This window comes from Rattus norvegicus, chromosome 19 (genome assembly GCF_021556685.1).
Source record: "Rattus norvegicus strain SHRSP/BbbUtx chromosome 19, alternate assembly SHRSP_T2T, whole genome shotgun sequence".
In the NCBI taxonomy this organism is placed as follows: domain Eukaryota; kingdom Metazoa; phylum Chordata; class Mammalia; order Rodentia; family Muridae; genus Rattus; species Rattus norvegicus.
Window position 1 is genome coordinate 37,932,101 of NC_141552.1, and position 18,807 is coordinate 37,950,907.

At 41.2% G+C, this 18,807-nt stretch overlaps 2 protein-coding genes across 2 annotated transcripts in view; both read right to left on the reverse strand.

Annotated features, from left to right (window-relative positions):
- Positions 1–7,443: 7,443 nt before the first annotated feature.
- Positions 7,444–15,848, reverse strand: LOC147999390 (uncharacterized). The gene is made up of 6 exons (XM_087596644.1): positions 15,638–15,848; positions 14,445–14,604; positions 9,398–9,541; positions 8,605–8,771; positions 7,773–7,878; positions 7,444–7,649 (listed from the first exon to the last, which is right to left on the reverse strand). Exons 1-5 carry the CDS (start codon positions 15,762–15,764, stop codon positions 7,814–7,816), a joined length of 663 nt encoding a protein of 220 aa, XP_087452770.1. The 5' UTR covers positions 15,765–15,848; the 3' UTR covers positions 7,444–7,649; positions 7,773–7,813.
- Positions 15,849–16,962: 1,114 nt separating this feature from the next.
- LOC134478811 (disks large homolog 5-like) overlaps positions 16,963–18,807 on the reverse strand; it is a 67,645-nt gene continuing 65,800 nt past the window's right edge. The window contains exons 9-10 of the transcript XR_015644001.1: positions 18,288–18,389; positions 16,963–17,061 (exon numbers count right to left, since the gene is read on the reverse strand). The gene's annotated coding sequence lies outside the window, so the exon portion shown is untranslated. The remainder of the gene's footprint in view (positions 17,062–18,287; positions 18,390–18,807) is intronic.

Below are 18,807 nucleotides of genomic sequence, written 5' to 3' on the forward strand. Positions count from 1 at the left end.
TAATACTGCTTGAGTTCAGGGATAGTGATTCCCCCTGAAGTCCTTTTATTGTTGAGGATAGCTTTAGCTATCCTGGGTTTTTTGTTATTCCAGATGAATTTGCATATTGTTCTGTCTAACTCTTTGAAGAATTGGATTGGTATTTTGATGGGGATTGCATTGAATCTGTAGATTGCTTTTGGTAAAATGGCCATTTTTACTATATTAATCCTGCCAATCCATGAGCATGGGAGATCTTTCCATCTTCTGAGGTCTTCTTCAATTTCTTTCCTCAGTGTCTTGAAGTTCTTATTGTACAGATCTTTTACTTGCTTGGTTAAAGTCACACCGAGGTACTTTATATTATTTGGGTCTATTATGAAGGGTGTCGTTTCCCTAATTTCTTTCTCGGCTTGTTTCTCTTTTGTATAGAGGAAGGCAACTGATTTATTTGAGTTAATTTTATACCCAGCCACTTTGCTGAAGTTGTTTATCAGCTTTAGTAGTTCTCTGGTGGAACTTTTGGGATCACTTAAATATACTATCATGTCATCTGCAAATAGTGATATTTTGACCTCTTCTTTTCCGATCTGTATCCCTTTGATCTCCTTTTGTTGTCTGATTGCTCTGGCTAGAACTTCAAGAACTATATTGAATAAGTAGGGAGAGAGTGGGCAGCCTTGTCTAGTCCCTGATTTTAGTGGGATTGCTTCAAGTTTCTCTCCATTTAGTTTAATGTTAGCAACTGGTTTGCTGTATATGGCTTTTACTATGTTTAGGTATGGGCCTTGAATTCCTATTCTTTCCTGGACTTTTATCATGAAGGGGTGTTGAATTTTGTCAAATGCTTTCTCAGCATCTAATGAAATGATCATGTGGTTCTGTTCTTTCAGTTTGTTTATATAATGGATCACGTTGATGGTTTTCCATATATTAAACCATCCCTGCATGCCTGGGATGAAGCCTACTTGATCATGGTGGATGATTGTTTTGATGTGCTCTTGAATTCGGTTTGCCAGAATTTTATTGAGTATTTGAGTATTTTTGCATCGATATTCATAAGGGAAATTGGTCTGAAGTTCTCTTTCTTTGTTGTGTCTTTGTGTGGTTTAGGTATAAGAGTAATTGTGGCTTCGTAGAAGGAATTCGGTAGGGCTCCATCTGTTTCAATTTTGTGGAATAGTTTGGATAATATTGGTATGAGGTCTTCTATGAAGGTTTGATAGAATTCTGCACTAAACCCGTCTGGACCTGGGCTCTTTTTGGTTGGGAGACCTTTAATGACTGCTTCTATTTCCTTAGGAGTTATGGGGTTGTTTAACTGGTTTATCTGTTCCTGATTTAACTTCGATACCTGGTATCTGTCTAGGAAATTGTCCATTTCCTGAAGATTTTCAAATTTTGTTGAATATAGGTTTTTATAGTAAGATCTGATGATTTTTTGAATTTCCTCTGAATCTGTAGTTATGTCTCCCTTTTCATTTCTGATTTTGTTAATTTGGACGCACTCTCTGTGTCCTCTCGTTAGTCTGGCTAAGGGTTTATCTATCTTGTTGATTTTCTCAAAGAACCAACTTTTGGTTCTGTTGATTCTTTCTATGGTCCTTTTTGTTTCTACTTGGTTGATTTCAGCTCTGAGTTTGATTATTTCCTGCCTTCTACTCCTCCTGGGTGTATTTGCTTCTTTTTGTTCTAGAGCTTTTAGGTGTGCTGTCAAGCTGCTGACATATGCTCTTTCCTGTTTCTTTCTGCAGGCACTCAGCGCTATGAGTTTTCCTCTTAGCACAGCTTTCATTGTGTCCCATAAGTTTGGGTATGTTGTATCTTCATTTTCATTAAATTCTAAAAAGTTTTTAATTTCTTTCTTTATTTCTTCCTTGACCAGGTTATCATTGAGTAGAGCATTGTTCAATTTCCACGTATATGTGGGCATTCTTCCCTTATTGTTATTGAAGACCAGTTTTAGGCCGTGGTGGTCCGATAGCACGCATGGGATTATTTCTATCTTTCTGTACCTGTTGAGGCCCGTTTTTTGACCAATTATATGGTCAATTTTGGAGAAAGTGCCATGAGGAGCTGAGAAGAAGGTATATCCTTTTGCTTTAGGATAGAATGTTCTATAAATATCTGTTAAGTCCATTTGGCTCATGACTTCTCTTAGTCTGTCGACATCACTGTTTAATTTCTGTTTCCATGATCTGTCCATTGATGAGAGTGGGGTGTTGAAATCTCCCACTATTATTGTGTGAGGTGCAATGTGTGTTTTGAGCTTTAGTAAGGTTTCTTTTATGTATGTAGGTGCCCTTGTATTTGGGGCATAGATATTTAGGATTGAGAGTTCATCTTGGTGGATTTTTCCTTTGATGAATATGAAGTGTCCTTCCTTATCTTTTTTGATGACTTTTAGTTCGAAATTGATTTTATTTGATATTAGAATGGCTACTCCAGCTTGCTTCTTCTGACCATTTGCTTGGAAAGTTGTTTTCCAGCCTTTCACTCTGAGGTAGTGTCTGTCTTTGTCTCTGAGGTGTGTTTCCTGTAGGCAGCAGAATGCAGGGTCCTCGTTGCGTATCCAGTTTGTTAATCTATGTCTTTTTATTGGGGAGTTGAGGCCATTGATATTGAGAGATATTAAGGAATAGTGATTATTGTTTCCCTTTATATTCATATTTGGATGTGAGGTTATGTTTGTGTGCTTTCATTCTCTTTGTTTTGTTGCCAAGATGATTAGTTTCTTGCTTCTTGTAGGGTATAGCTTGCCTCCTTATGTTGGGCTTTACCATTTATTATCCTTTGTAGTGCTGGATTTGTAGAAAGATATTGTGTAAATTTGGTTTTGTCATGGAATATCTTGGTTTCTCCATCAATGTTAATTGAGAGTTTTGCTGGATACAGTAACCTGGGCTGGCATTTGTGTTCTCTTAGGGTCTCTATGACATCAGTCCAGGATCTTCTGGCCTTCATAGTTTCTGGCGAGAAGTCTGGTGTGATTCTGATAGGTCTCCCTTTATATGTTACTTGACCTTTTTCCCTTACTGCTTTTAATATTCTTTCTTTATTTTGTGCATTTGGTGTTTTGACAATTATGTGACGGGAGGTGTTTCTTTTCTGGTCCAATCTATTTGGAGTTCTGTAGGCTTCTTGTATGTCTATGGGTATCTCTTTTTTTAGGTTAGGGAAGTTTTCTTCTGTGATTTTGTTGAAGATATTTACTGGTCCTTTGAGCTGGGAGTCTTCACTCTCTTCTATACCTATTATCCTTAGGTTTGATCTTCTCATTGAGTCCTGTATTTCCTGTATGTTTTGGACCAGTAGCTTTTTCTGCTTTACATTATCTTTGACAGTTGAGTCAATGATTTCTATGGAATCTTCTGCTCCTGAGATTCTCTCTTCCATCTCTTGTATTCTGTTGGTGAAGCTTGTATCTACAGCTCCTTGTCTCTTCTTTTGGTTTTCTATATCCAGGGTTGTTTCCATGTGTTCTTTCTTGATTGCTTCTATTTCCATTTTTAATTCCTTCAACTGTTTGATTGTGTTTTCCTGGAATTCTTTCAGGGATTTTTGCGATTCCTCTCTGTAGGCTTCTACTTGTTTATTAATGTTTTCCTGTGTTTCCCTAAGTGTGTTCATGTCTTTCTTGAAGTCCTCCAGCATCATGATCAAATATGATTTTGAAACTAGATCTTGCTTTTCTGGTGTGTTTCAATATTCCATGTTTGTTTTGGTGGGAGAATTGGGCTCCGATGATGGCATGTAGTCTTGGTTTCTGTTGCTTGGGTTCCTGCGCTTGCCTCTCGCCATCAGATTATCTCTAGTGTTACTTTGTTCTGCTATTTCTGACAGTGGCTAGACTGTCCTATAAGCCTGTGTGTCAGGAGTGCTGTATACCTGTTTTCCTCTCTTTCAGTCAGTTATGGGGACAGAGTGTTCTGCTTTCGGGCGTGTAGTTTTTCCTCTCTACAGGTCTTCAGCTGTTCCTGTGGGCCTGTGTCTTGAGTTCACCAGGCAGGTTTCTTGCAGCAGAAAATTTGGTCTTACCTGTGGTCCCGAGACTCAGGTTCGCTCGTGGGGTGCTGCCCAGGGGCTCTCTGCAGCGGCAGCAACCAGGAAGACCTGTGCCGCCCCTTCCGGGAGCTTCAGTGCACCAGGGTTCCAGATGGTCTTTGGCTTTTTCCTCTGGCGTCCGAGATGTGTGTGCAGGGAGCAGTCTCTTCTGGTTTCCCAGTCTTGTCTGCCTCTCTGAAGGTTTAGCTCTCCCTCCCACGGGATTTGGGTGCAGAGAACTGTTTATCCGGTCTGTTTCTTTCCGGTTCCGGTGGTGTCTCAGGCAGGTGTCCTGCTGCTCCTGGGCCCTCCCCCACGGGAGCCCAGGGGCCTTATACAGTTTCCTCTTGGGCCAGGGATGTGGGCAGGGGTGAGCTGTGTTGTTGGTCTCTTCCGCTCTGCAGCCTCAGGAGTGCCCACCTGACCAGGCGGTTGGGTCTCTCTCTCCTCCTTCATTCTTTATGGATTTTAGAGTTCTCGATATAAATTCAAGCTCTATCTTGAATTGATATAGACAGAGTGAATAGCTCTGTCTTGTCCCTGATTTTCGTGAAATTGGTATAAGATTTTCTCCATTAAATTTGATGTTGCCTATTGGCTTTGTGTTTATTGCTTTTATTATGCATAGGTATGTACCTTGTATCCCTCTACTCTGCAGGACTTTTAACAGGAAAGTGTGTAGACTATTTTAGGATCTAATAAGATAATAATGAGGTTTATTTTCAGTGGGGTTATATTGGTATATTTCATTAGTGGATGTTCCTATATTGAATCACTCCTGAATCCCTGAGAAGAAGCCTACTTGATCATAATAGGTGATGTGTTTGATGTGATCTTGGATTCTGAGTGTGAGTATTTAAATGAATCAGCGACCATCAATGTTCATGATGGACCTTTCTCTCTAATTCCCTTTTTCATGTTTACTATTGTGTGGTTTAGACACCAGGTTGATAATGGCCTCAGAGGAGGAGTTTGGCAATGTTCCCTCTCTTTCAATTCAGTGGAATAATTGAAGCACTATTGTTATTAGGTCTTCACTAGAAGTCTGGTTGAAAGGATGCATTAAAGCCATGTGGCCCTGATATTTTTTTTTAATTTTTGGGGTGGCAGCCTTTAATGACTGTATCTATTGTCTTATAGAATTATTCAGTTACCTTCCCAGATCTGGATTTAACTTGGTAACTGTTATCTGTGTAGAAAAATCACCAATGTCAAACAGAGTTTTCAGTGTTCTGGATTAAAGGCCTCTGAAGTAATCCCTAATGATTGTTGAATTCACCCAGTGTTTATTGTTATGTCCCCCTTTTCATTTCTGATTTTGTTAATTTATGTATTGTCTCTCTGGCGTGTAGTTAGTTTGAGGAGGGGGTTGTTTCTCTTGTGAATCTTCTCAAAAAGCAGCTCTTGCTTTGCTTGGCTCTTTGTATTCTTCTCTCTGTTTGTAATTGATTGATTTTAGTCCTGTGTTTATTTCCTACCATCAAATCCTACCAGACTCTCTATAGGATGAGGATTTGCCTCACCTTGGTAAGAGCAGCATCAATAAATGAAGCTTATGCTGCTCTCTGTAGTGGTGATGACATCACAATCTCACTGAAAACCATGCACACCCTGGTTTCAGGCTGTATTAAAGTATCCCACCATTTCAGTGTTCCCTGCAAGGTGCCAGGTGCCATGGGACAGTAGTAACATAATTCTCCATGCACATCGACAGTTTTCACCAGGGCCTTCTGAGTCATTTTATAAAAATTTACAGAGAGTTCATAGGTGCACAAACACACACACACACACACACACACACACACACACACAAACACACTGTACTGACATGGTACACATTCTTTGCACACCAAAAATAAAGTGAGCATTAATGAAAACACACCAATAATGGAATTGATGGAGGGAACTGCGGGGAAGCTGGGACTTAAAGTTACTTAAAGGCCCTATGCAGGCTCTCCTTTTGTTGGAGGCAAAACTTCAAGGGCAATGGGGTTCTTTATTTTCTTCCTCTACAACATACAGGGAGGGGTAGGGAGGAACATAGGACTTTGAGCATGTTTGGCAAGTACCGTAACACTGAATTAATTCCTAGGGCTGGAACGCTATTAACGTTCTACAAAATCACAGGGCAGGGATGACATGAACTATTGCCTCACGTCACAGATGTCAGTAGAAATTATCCAAGGTGTTGTAGGCTGCAGGTAGCATTAACAGGACGAATCACACTGTGTTGTGAAGACTTATAAAGTATGCGTATGTGTAGCAAGACCCAGGCCTCTCGCAGTTTCTAAGATAGTACCTGAGAACCTCCATATAATAGTAATGTGATAGTGTGGTGTAAATGTAGTTCCGGCTAGTTTTTATTGTGACACAGATGACTCTTTTTGTGCCATGGTCTGCTTATAATGAATGACTAGAAGACCTAAGCTTGACAATAACCAAAGACTACATTGCTTCTCTAGCTGTTGAGCTTTTAGAAGCCCTACTGTGACAGCAAGCTTTGGTGGACATTCTGGATTGGTCCTTCTGTACTTTAACTCTCTGAGTAACCTCCACTCTTAGTAAGTTAGTTCAATTCCATAAATTGGAAATCTGTCACCTGGAAAAAATACATTCTCAATACGATCCCAGATTGGCCATGGAAAAGGGTAGCTTGAACTGTGCCACCTAGGTTCTGGGCCTGCACAGGCCTGCTCTCCAAAGGAAACCTGTGTTCACAGCTGTAGGCTGCATTCACTGTGGATGCTCTTGAGGTTCCTCTCTAAACTGCTTAGATTAAGATAATTTTCTTGCTATCAAAGAATTCATTATGCCAAGCTGGCTTACAGGAAGCTGGTTTCTATTCTGTATTTTATCAGATGTGCATAATACATATGGTCATCATTAACAACAGCTGAAAGATCTGCTCTAATATGGAAACTAAGTGATTCTGGAGGATGATCCTGACCCACAATGAGCAGTGGGAACACCAGAGCCCTGTAGGGATGCCTGGCAACCTAACACATTGAGCACGCACGGCTCAGTAAGTTCCCTGTGAATACACATCTCCTGAGATCTCTCTATTTAATTGGAGGTGATCCTGTCCACCTAATACAGCACCTCATGTGGAATAACAAAAGCCACCTGCAGGAGCTGTGGTGATGACTCACAGGTTAGAGCATCTGCTGCTCTCTCCGAAGAACCACATGGACCCTAACAATTGGGTAAAGTATGTCAGTGATTACATCATAAAGTGTGTGTCCGAGAAACAGCCACATTATCCACACAAAAGACACACTGGGTACCCCTTGGTGACTTTGAATTCACTTATTAGCCCAGGCTCCATGGAACATGCAGAGATCCATCTCTAGCTGTCAGTTCTGAGCCCACAGGAGGGGACAGAATCCTTGAGTAAGAATGATGGTCTTAAGAGTCAGGAGATAGAATTCAATTTTTATTCATAAGAAATACGTTTTACAAAGACAGAGGATGAAAATGAATAAATATAAATGTTTTAAAGTATTTGAAAAGTGAAAAATAGTAACAAGAACATTTAGGAATATTTAGAAGCACAGATGTATTGCTGTTTCTCCTCTAGCACACATAATGAAAGGCAGTCCCCCAAGTTGTCTCTCAAGTGGTGTTTTCTGAAAAAGAAAGGGAGTAAGACCTCAATCATTCAGACTGGCTTAGTGATATATAAATTAAGGGTCTCTAAGAAATGACAAATTAACTATGAGGAAGAATATTCATCTAAAATATGTTGTTACCATTCAGGATGTTGGTCATCAGGGACTCCTGAGAAAGCAACTTATTCTTCAGGAAGCTCTCTTACTAGTGTGTGTCCAATTTCAGCTCTCTTGTACTTTTTGAGACCTGGGAGAGGAAGGCAGTTATTCAGACACTGATTTGGTGTGGAAATGCAAGGAGGTGTCAGAATGCTGCCTTCTACCAGCTCAGTTCTATTGGACAGTCGACATGGACATTTTAACTGATATCATTGTTGCTAACTCTGTGGGCAGGGCAAAATCTCCAGCAACCCTCACAGTAATGTGGGCTGCCAATCTGGGACCCAGACTTTAACCAGTGCAAACCAAGAACAGGGCAATGGGAAGAGACCTCATTGGGTTGCAGGAAGAATGGAGACATCCATATGTCACCAAGGTTAAAGCCAATGAAAAGAACTACTTTGACATTTGCACTTGGTTCTTATCCCAGAAAGGTGCTTCCTACAAAAGAGGTCACATGACCACAGAGTGTCATTTGTCAAAGGACCAAGAACTTGTTCAAACCTCTACAGAGCATCCAGTCTATCACGTGGATATGCGATATGATAATATGATATGTTATTCATTTATCACCGTTTCTAGATTGCAGCTTCAAAAAGAGCAGCAAAATATACTTGCAAAATAATTCAGTTTCTGAAAAGTGGTTAACTTCCCAGAATACTTGTGCATAGGCAGAGCAATGAACAATTCCATTACATGAGATGGTTGGCTGGTTGTGAGTGTAAATTAGAAAGGAGGTAGGAGGAAGCAAAGATGAATCAAATTGGCAAATTTTATCAGATATTGTTAAGCTAACACAGCTGCTTGACCCTACCAGATGATGCGGGGTCTGGAGGTTGCTGGTCTTTATCGATCTTGTTGAATTCAACCAAATATTTCTGGATCGGTACCCAATCAAGATGTACCTCCTTGCTCTCCTGCTTCAGTGGGACCAACTTCTTCCTAAAAGTGTTCTCCATCAGGAGCTGGCTGAGCAGGTTTCTGGAAAAACATTCTGCATAGTAAGATCATGCTGTGCCTTTCTCCCATTCCTACTCCCAAGTCCCACTAACTCTACCAGGCCCCAGATACCCATGAAGGCTTAATAAAATACATCTCGATACATATAAGGCTGCTGCACAAACCACCAAGAGTGAATTCAGGGAAGAATAAATTGTTTGGCCCAAGCACCAATTAGGGTCCACATCTCTCAAAAAGAACATGGATCTACAACTATCCATGAAAGCCCAATGCATGGGGGCAAATCAATTAGTAGGCCAACACCCTCAAAGGAGGTCAGTAGAACCAAGAGAAGGTCATCCTAACCATGTGGTCCACGCACTGAGTGTTGTAAAACCTGGTGTAACACCACAGGTCCAGGTCAGCCTAATAACCTTCTGCTGACTTCAATCAGTGCTGTTCTATCTAGAGCCTTCTGAAGATGCCTAGACAATCCGGGGATGAGTAACAGTCTTTTGTGGAACTGAAAACTTCATCCTAATGACCCTGGCACACTGATGTGTAAACAACACAAGAGATAGAATCATAGCTGAAGACCGTCCAATCCAGAACAAAGAAAGTCAGAAATGGCCATTCCACAAGTGATAGCCTTTCTGGCCAGGACTTACCTAGAGAAGGTCATCTCCTTCTTCAGCTTATGGTTGTTCTCATGGATCTCAGTGTTCTCCATCTCTAAGTTGTGCAGAATTGACATGACTGCCTCCTCCATTCTCTCCAGGTCTTCATAATATGGATTTGGCCTGAAGTGTGGCCTGGCCCCAATGATAGAATACAATGAACATCAGCATTTAGGAATATATGAACTCAGGGTGGGTCCTGTACTACACCAGTCCTGGAAGGACACCTTCTGAATTCTACATAATGGATCTTCTTCAGCTTCAGAAACGTGTTTTTCTGCGTCCAGGACACCAGAATCTCAGCATCCAGATGGAGGGTTCCCTGGCTCCCTTTGTTCAATCAAGAGGAAATCTGCAGTCAAGCCAGTTGAGCTATCAAGAGCCTAGAGCACACCTCTCCATGCTCCCCCACCCCCAACACACCAAAAATCCTGTGATTTCTTTTTTCCTGTTTTGACAAGAGACCATATATCAACACAAAATTATAATCTGCACAAGGAATACAAATGTACAGACAATCGTGGCCACATAGGCAAAGAACTGTGCTGTTGACAGTGGGGCTCCCAGAACAAAGCATTCACATGACCATGAAAGTGTTACAGGTAAATATTCAGGCCAAGACATAGACCCCTAGATTCCAGGTGTGGAGGGAAATACAAACATATAAAAGTTGTCCATATATGGGAGAGAGACCTCAACGCCTGATCAGGTGGGCACTCCTGAGGCTGCAGAGCGGAGGAGACCACCAACACTGCCCACCCCTGCCCACATCCCTGGCCCAAGAGGCAACTGTATAAGGCCTCTGGGTTCCCATAGGGGAGGGCCCGGGAGCGGCAGGACCCCTGCGCCTGAGACACCGCCGGAACCTGAAGGAAACAGACCGGATAAACAGTTCTCTGCACCCAAATCCCGTGGGAGGGAGAGCTGAACCTTCAGAGAGGCAGACACGCCTGGGAAACCAGAAGAGACTGCACTCTGTGCACATCCAGACGCCAGAGGAAAACACCAAACGTCATCTGGAACCCTGGTGCACGGAGGCTCCCGGAAAGAGCGGCGCAGATCTTTCCGGTTGCTGCCGCCGCGGAGAGGACTTAGGCAGTACCCCACGAGCAAACTTGAGCCTTGGAACCACAGGTAGGACCAACTTTTCCCCTGCAAGAAACCTGCCTGGTGAACTCAAGACACAGGCCCACAGGAACAGCTGAAGACCTGTAGAGAGGAAAAACCACACGCCCGAAAGCAGAACACTCTGTCCCCATAACTGGCTGAAAGAAAACAGGAAAACAGGTCTACAGCACTCCTGACACACAGGCTTATAGGACAGTCTAGCCACAGTCAGAAATAGCAGAACAAAGTAACACTAGAGATAATCTGATGGCGAGAGGCAAGCGCAGGAACCCAAGCAACAGAAACCAAGACTACATGGCATCATCGGAGCCCAATTCTCCCACCAAAACAAACAAGGAATATCCAAACACACCAGAAAAGCAAGATCTAGTTTCAAAATCATATTTGATCATGATGCTGGAGGACTTCAAGAAAGACATAAAGAACTCCCTTAGAGAACAAGTAGAAGCCCACAGAGAGGAATTGCAAAAATCCCTGAAAGAATTCCAGGAAAACACAATCAAACAGTTGAAGGAATTAAAAATGGAAATAGAAGCAATCAAGAAAGAACACATGGAAACAACCCTGGACATAGAAAATCAAAAGAAAAGACAAGGAGCTGTAGATACAAGCTTCACCAACAGAATACAAGAGATGGAAGAGAGAATCTCGGGAGCAGAAGATTCCATAGAAATCATTGACTCAACTGTCAAAGATAATGTAAAGCAGGAAAAGCTACTGGTCCAAAACATACAGGAAATCCAGGACTCAATGAGAAGATCAAACCTAAGGATAATAGGAATAGAAGAGAGTGAAGACTCCCAGCTCAAAGGACCAGTAAATATCTTCAACAAAATCATAGAAGAAAACTTCCCTAACCTAAAAAAAGAGATACCCATAGGCATACAAGAAGCCTACAGAACTCCAAATAGATTGGACCAGAAAAGAAACACCTCCCGTCACATAATTGTCAAAACACCAAACGCACAAAATAAAGAAAGAATATTAAAAGCAGTAAGGGAAAAAGATCAAGTAACATATAAAGGCAGACCTATCAGAATCACACCAGACTTTTCGCCAGAAACTATGAAGGCCAGAAGATCCTGGACAGATGTCATACAGACCCTAAGAGAACACAAATGCCAGCCCAGGTTACTGTATCCTGCAAAACTCTCAATTAACATAGATGGAGAAACCAAGATATTCCATGACAAAACCAAATTTACACAATATCTTTCTACAAATCCAGCACTACAAAGGATAATAAAGGGTAAAGCCCAACATAAGGAGGCAAGCTATACCCTAGAAGAAGCAAGAAACTAATCATCTTGGCAACAAAACAAAGAGAAGAAAAGCACACAAACATAACCTCACATCCAAATATGAATATAACAGGAAGCAATAATCACTATTCCTTAATATCTCTTAACATCAATGGCCTCAACTCCCCAATAAAAAGACATAGATTAACAAACTGGATACGCAATGAGGACCCTGCATTCTGTTGCCTACAGGAAACACACCTCAGGGACAAAGACAGACACTACCTCAGAGTGAAAGGCTGGAAAACAACTTTCCAAGCAAATGGTCAGAAGAAGCAAGCTGGAGTAGCCATTCTAATATCAAATAAAATCAATTTTCAATTAAAAGTCATCAAAAAAGATAAGGAAGGACACTTCATATTCATCAAAGGAAAAATCCACCAAGATGAACTCTCAATCCTCATCTTCGGTTGGTTTATATACAAGTGTGCAATTTCTAGGCTTGAAAGTAAAATGATGCTATCTGGTGCTGGATAGAGGAGCCTTATTTTTTATTATGGCAGCTTGCTATTTTTGTAACATGGTGATTTGGTTGAACACAATAAAGTACAGTAGTAACTGATCTCCCCTTCTTCCTGGATGAGTGAGGAGATGATTAAATGTTGATGTCAGCATCCTTGAGCATATTCAGATGAGCTTCTGCTTCTGTTGAAAAGGATGCTGTATTTGATTGTGGTCCGAAGCTTTGAAGCACTACTTGGCATCTCCTTCCTTGGAGGTCTCACTGTTTAAACATAACAGATTTGATAGCTTGTTGGTAAGGTGAGGTCCAGCTTGTCTCCACTAGGTCATCTTCATGTGAATCCGGTGGTTATACGGTTTTGTTCTAGGGATATTTCATTTTTTTAATAACGGTTTTAGCTGACATTCATGGAGAGAATGAATCCTTAGAAGTGTGCCACTAGTGAAAGGAAATCCTGTCTAGAGTATATTTCTTTACAAAGCTGTGTCACACCATCCTTTGGGCCCTCTGCTGGAAAAGTAGAATCAAGTCTCAAATAATGCCTTTTAAATTGTATCCTCTAGTATTATAGATGTAGGACAGTACTGTATCATACCTCTGTGGATGTAAAATAGCTTGTACCTGCTTTATGATACGTAGTAGTGACCGTGCTTTATCAGAGCTGTTTTTAATGATGTTGCTCAGAATGTTTTCTTTCCAGATGATGATTGAGAAGCTAATTTAAAAAAAAATGGTGCCAGGTACCACAAGAGTAACAGAACTGTGCTGTTTTCTTGGGTTTTGTTTTTTTACTTTTTTTTTTTTTAATGGAGTGTGCTGGATGTCTCTACAGTTTTGTTCAGATGACTGCAGAACCTGGAAAAGCTGTTGCTGCTGTTGATGCATAACACACTGCTATTATTGGTCTTTTTATATAAATATAAATATATATATACAGATATATAATTTGAATTTTTGGAAACTTTAGCTCTGCTGTCAACTTTGGAAAAAAGTATCCCCGTTTACTGTGTTGAGTTGGCACTGTACAGAAATTAACAGCCATATTGGTCTAGAAATGTTGAACTTAAGTTTTTTCCATTTGTACAGGGGTAACACACTGTATTAAATATGTAAGGTCTTATCTACGTGCGTTTGATTACAAAAACTAATAAAGTATTCTCTAAATTTAAAAAAAAATAAATCTAATTGATCAATAAAAAAAAGAACTGTTTACCTTTCTGTGGTTCATCATGAGTCAAGAAATATTTTAGCATATATAATAAAACTACCAGTTCTATTTTAGTTTTCATGCTTTCAAAATGTTATTTGTAGAAATATTTTATTTAAAAAGTCTCTTTGTCTTGAAATCTGTTTTACAAACAAAATCACCATCAGAAAGAGATGTACACATCTTTGCAACCATTAATTAGACATTAATATGTTTCTAATGCTGTGAAAACAAAATGTTTACAATAATGTGAATTAAAGTCCCATGTGAATTATTACTCTAAAAAAAAAAAGTTGTCCATATGCATTTGGATGTATGCACACACAGACTCATAGACTGAGACACATGCACACAAAAAAAAGAGAAAAGCAAACAGAGTCAGAGAAAGAGAAAGACAAATATGGAAACAGAGAGCACTGTGAGAACCAGGAGAAATGCATGCACCATTGCTGTCTCAGAGGGCAAGACACACAGACAATAACAAACAGGCCTGAGCCTGAGACCTTCTAGTCAAGCATTGAGATGAACAGTTTGGGACCAGGCCCCTCAGGCTGCTGCCTGGATCTTCCAGCACTCAGTCCCCTGCCTAGCACGTACAGAGACTCATCATAAACTCACTGCAATTACAATCTTGCAAAGCCACCAGCTGTCAAGGGCTTTCCAAATGCACACTGGGAACTCACTCTCCCTCACTTTATTCCTAAATTCTTCATTCAGACCACAAATCCTGCTTTTCAATAAATGGAAGCAGATGAGTCCATTTTCCATCTCGCTCCTCAGGAAGGGTCAGGTTCTGAATCTCCTCTATACGGGAGGTGAGGTTTAGCACAGGGTGGTTAGGGAGGCACAGCTTTCTAGAACCCAAAACCTTAATAGGCTAAGATGAAGGTGACCTTGCAGACCCAGGAATGAAACAAGAGCATTTGGAGCGATTCATACCTGTTGTTCATGGATCTCTCTGTCAGAAACCTCAGGCGATCTCTCAGGTCATTTCTCTCCTCGGTAATGAGCTGCAGCTCTTCTATCAGCCTCTCTTTTTCCTTCTTAGCCTGCTTCTCGCTTAGGGCAGTTTCAGGGGATGATGTTTCTCTCCCAGCATCTGTAGGTAGAAGAACACAAGTGAACATGCATGTGGAGAATGCATAGAGTGTACATAGACCACAGTGAGGCCTAAACAGGAGAACAAACCTAGAACTCAGTGTCATTGCTAGGCAATTGGCCTATGCTTAAGAGACCTCCTCAGGGGATCTCAGTTCTCCCACTACTGTATAGAGACCAAGAGATGTAAGCAGCCAGGTGTTCCCTATGCCGGACATCACGTGCTTACATGTACCACGGAGATGGCTTCTCCAGGATTATTATCAGCTGAACAGGGTACAGCTTGGTTTCAGGACCCTCACCCCTGTGGTTTCAGAAGTCAGATGATAAATTCACCATCCACAAAACTTGAGTGTTGGAGACACTCAAATGTCCTACCCCGATACTCTAGGCCAACAACTTTGGATTTAAAAAGCGTTCACGGGGAGGACATGGTCAACAGACTTATCAATTCCACTAATTGAAACAAAAATGCCCCAGAAGTGCCAGTAGGTTACAGGCTGAACCTTAGTCTACCCATTCCAAACAGTTTTGGAATTGAAGAAAAATGTCTGTAACACACATCCTCTAATATATAAAGCTAAGGATGACCCTGCCAGTTAGAGGAAGTCAGAGGAGGTCTAAGAACGCAAGGTCACTGCCAGGGAGTACAATTCTCTCCCTGTTACTCTGTCAGATATCCACTGTATTTAAAGAAGTGATGAGAGTGAAATACATTGATGCCCTGTCTAAATTCAGAAAAGTTGGACCCTCCATGACTCCTGATGGTGTTATTATATCAATGTAACCTAATAAATGCACTGTAAAAGTAAAGGCCAGAAATTCACGGAATAATAGCATTGGCCTTACCATATCCTCCCTGTGGGGATGGGGAAACTAAAGTTCTGAAATCCTTGGCTGTAAGGAATTGTGATATTCATGGAAATTCAATTCCTTTGCAGATGCTCCAGTTGTTGTGGCCCATTGCTAGAAAGGTCAGCTTAAGCCTGCAGCCACCCTGACAGGAAGCTCGACATAAACTGCCCAGAACTTACTCAACATTCCCCAGAAGCGCTGTCTTTGTCCATCATTACTTTGAGACGAAAGGCCAGACTCCTTCACTCTAGTCTCTCCACAATCGATGTTCCCCCTCCCAAAACGCTTGCAAAGATGGGAAAACATGTCTTAGGATGTATCTGCCAGACTTGGACTGAGAGAAACTAGGGCACTGGTTGTCACTACAACACTGGTGACATCACAGAGGATGCCAAGAACTCTCTAGGAGATAATAGAGTGTCCAAGAAGGGACAGCTGATGTCATGGGGAACAGACTTTGCCTCCCTGCTAATGATCTCCCTGTACTGAGCATAAGCTTAGGGGCTCTTTCCAGGAGACTTTCCCAGGGAATAGACACTGAGCACCTCCTGTTTCCACATCCAAATTTTCCTCAAGGCTTGATTATAAAAACCTTAGTAATTCCTTTGCATCTAAATGAATGTTTCCTTCCATATCTTGCCCAAAAATGTCTCATCCTAACTAGATTTTATCCTCATTTACCAATGTTAGCCATTAAAAGTTCCTGAGATTTCACACCAGTCAAAAGTTTCTCCTTCCTCATTATGTACTGCTGCTTGAAATCACATCAAGAAATAGCCTGCATGGTAGGTTACAAAATGGGTGTGTGTTAGGGGAACACTCATGAAGCCTTATGCTTAGCATTCGACAGTTGCCACAAATACCTTAGGAGAAAGAGTTGAAATCATTATGGTGCTAGGAACAGTGTGGAGACCAGTTGGCAGAGGAAAGTGAAATATTGGAGCCACTAGTGAAGGCACCCTGATGCTGCTTGTGGGGTTCTCCTCTCTGCACCAATGTCACCAAAGAAGCATTGCTCACAGGCCTCTGTAAGATGTACCATGAGCTTCTATCAGGAAAATAAAGTAGTCAACAGATAAAGGGGGTGCAGATAACGGTGTAAGACAAGGCTATAAACATCACTAAGTGGATAGAGCAAGGTCCCAGCACCTGTACTCTGGGTCATGGCCGACCCCACCAAAGGCCAAAACATCAATCATAGTAAAAAATTAATACTTTATTGAATGCACACACTAATACTGATTGATCAGATCCATAGCCCAGATTTTGGGGGCAGATCCATGGCCCTAAATATCTTTCTCTCAACTTATAAAGCAAAACATAAGAAAGAAAGAAAAAAGAAAAAGTCAAAACAAAAAGCTCAAGCTTCTCATATGAGGATTGCGGGAAGTGTTATCTGGTGGTCAGTTCTGATTAGACATTTTATATAGAACAGTGCACAGTGACCCTTATATAAAGCTTTTTTGCAATATTGAAATTTTAAAAATACTCATCCAGAACATACAGAAGAGGAAAGGATGTGATCACCATGTCCTTGCTCTCTATCAGGTTATTTTTCTGCGTCCTTGATTGTCAGGCATAGAACAGCAACAATCTGAAATAGCTGGTGGACACGGAAAAAAGTGGCTAAAACTATAGTTGTGGGTTACACACCTCAACTGTCAAAGGCTAATGCTGTCCTCACAGTCCTTGGAGGCCACTCTTGTAAGACTATCTATTGGAAAGTGGAAGCAGGTTTATCTGAGCTCAAAGTGAACCTGGCCAGCCAGGGAGAGGGCAACATGTGATACTTGAGACCCTGTCTAAAACCAGCACAGAAACCCACCCTTCATTCAAAGCATCATCTACGAATTCTCAATTTTTTACCATTCTCTCAATACCAGTCTTTCACTCTGGAATGGTAGAAAAGAACTGGGAATGATCTTTCTACTCTGAGGACCTTGATCTCTCTCTCTCCTTAGGTGCACATTAAGAATGCATGCAAATGGGTATCACCACCTGAACAGCTTAGGATCATCTACTCAGTATATCTAGCATAACACTGTGCCTATGACAATCTCAAGCTTCCCTGAGTGTTGCTGCCCCAGCAAGAACTGTGAAGTACTGAGGCCAAACCCCAGGGATCCTTTCAAGGGGTTAGAAGAAAGTCATCAGGGATACTCCACTTCTTTGTCCTTAGATTAAATCAAGCTGACACAATGTGAACCTGGTGGGCTGTTTAACCAATCATCTTTCTCCCAACCCCACTGTTCTGAGTTCAGTCCATTGCCCTTTCTGAGTTCAGTCCATTTCAGAATTCATGCCCCACCATCCTAGATACTGATTTAGTGATATGTAATAATTATTCAAACCTATGCATTAAATTTTGTCATTTTGTTAATATTTGTGGTTTTCATAGTCTTTTTTGATTAACTATCCTAGTTTTGTTCATTTATTTCCTATGTTCTCTCCTATTTTATCCTTCCCTTCAAACTAAAATATTCCTTTTAGGATCCTCTAGAGAGCTGTCTTACTGGTTATACATATTTTGTTAAATTTATTTTTAGTATGCATTAGTCAGCACAGTAGCTGTGCAGCTGCCTGCCCTCCATGGTATCAGATCTACTTTCCAAACAATAACGCTCAACTCTTACTGACTGTGTAGCATCTTGGATGCTCTTTGTTCCCCTTGGACAGCCCTCAGGACCAGGCGCTCCTCTCCCTTAACCATGGCTGCTGTCCTCTTCCTCTCTCCTCTCCATCACACATGTTCTTCCTTTATTCTCTGGCAGCTTCTTCTTCCTTCCTCCCACCTCATGATCCTCTCTAGCAAAGCCCTCAGAAACTCACCTCCCCCATCTCTCTGCTGTGCAGCTGTTGGCTGTTGGCTTCTTTATAATCACAGTCAACTGGTAGCAGGGTCAGTTTTGGGGGGTTAACCAGTCTTGAGATCTACAAATTAGAATTAAAATACAAGCAGGATTAGGCCAATACACTACAGGGAATTCTTTTGTTTTGTTTTGGTTTAATTTTTCTTTTACCTTTTTGCTTTTTATTATATTTTTGTCTATTTTTATTAATTTGTTATTTTATTTACTTATATTTCAAATGTGGCCCCCTTTCCAGTATCCCCTCATCAACCTTACTTCCCATTTAGGCTCAGCTTTGCCTATATGACAGTGCTCCCCTCCCATACATATCCATTCCCACCTCACACCTCTAGGATCTCTATTTGGTGGGGCAACAGGTCTCACCAGAGCCAAGGGACTACCACTGCATTAATGCCAGTTAAGTCAATCCTCTTCTACAGAGTTACCTAGAACCATAGACCCATCCTTGTATACACTTTGACTGGCAGTTTGATCCGTAG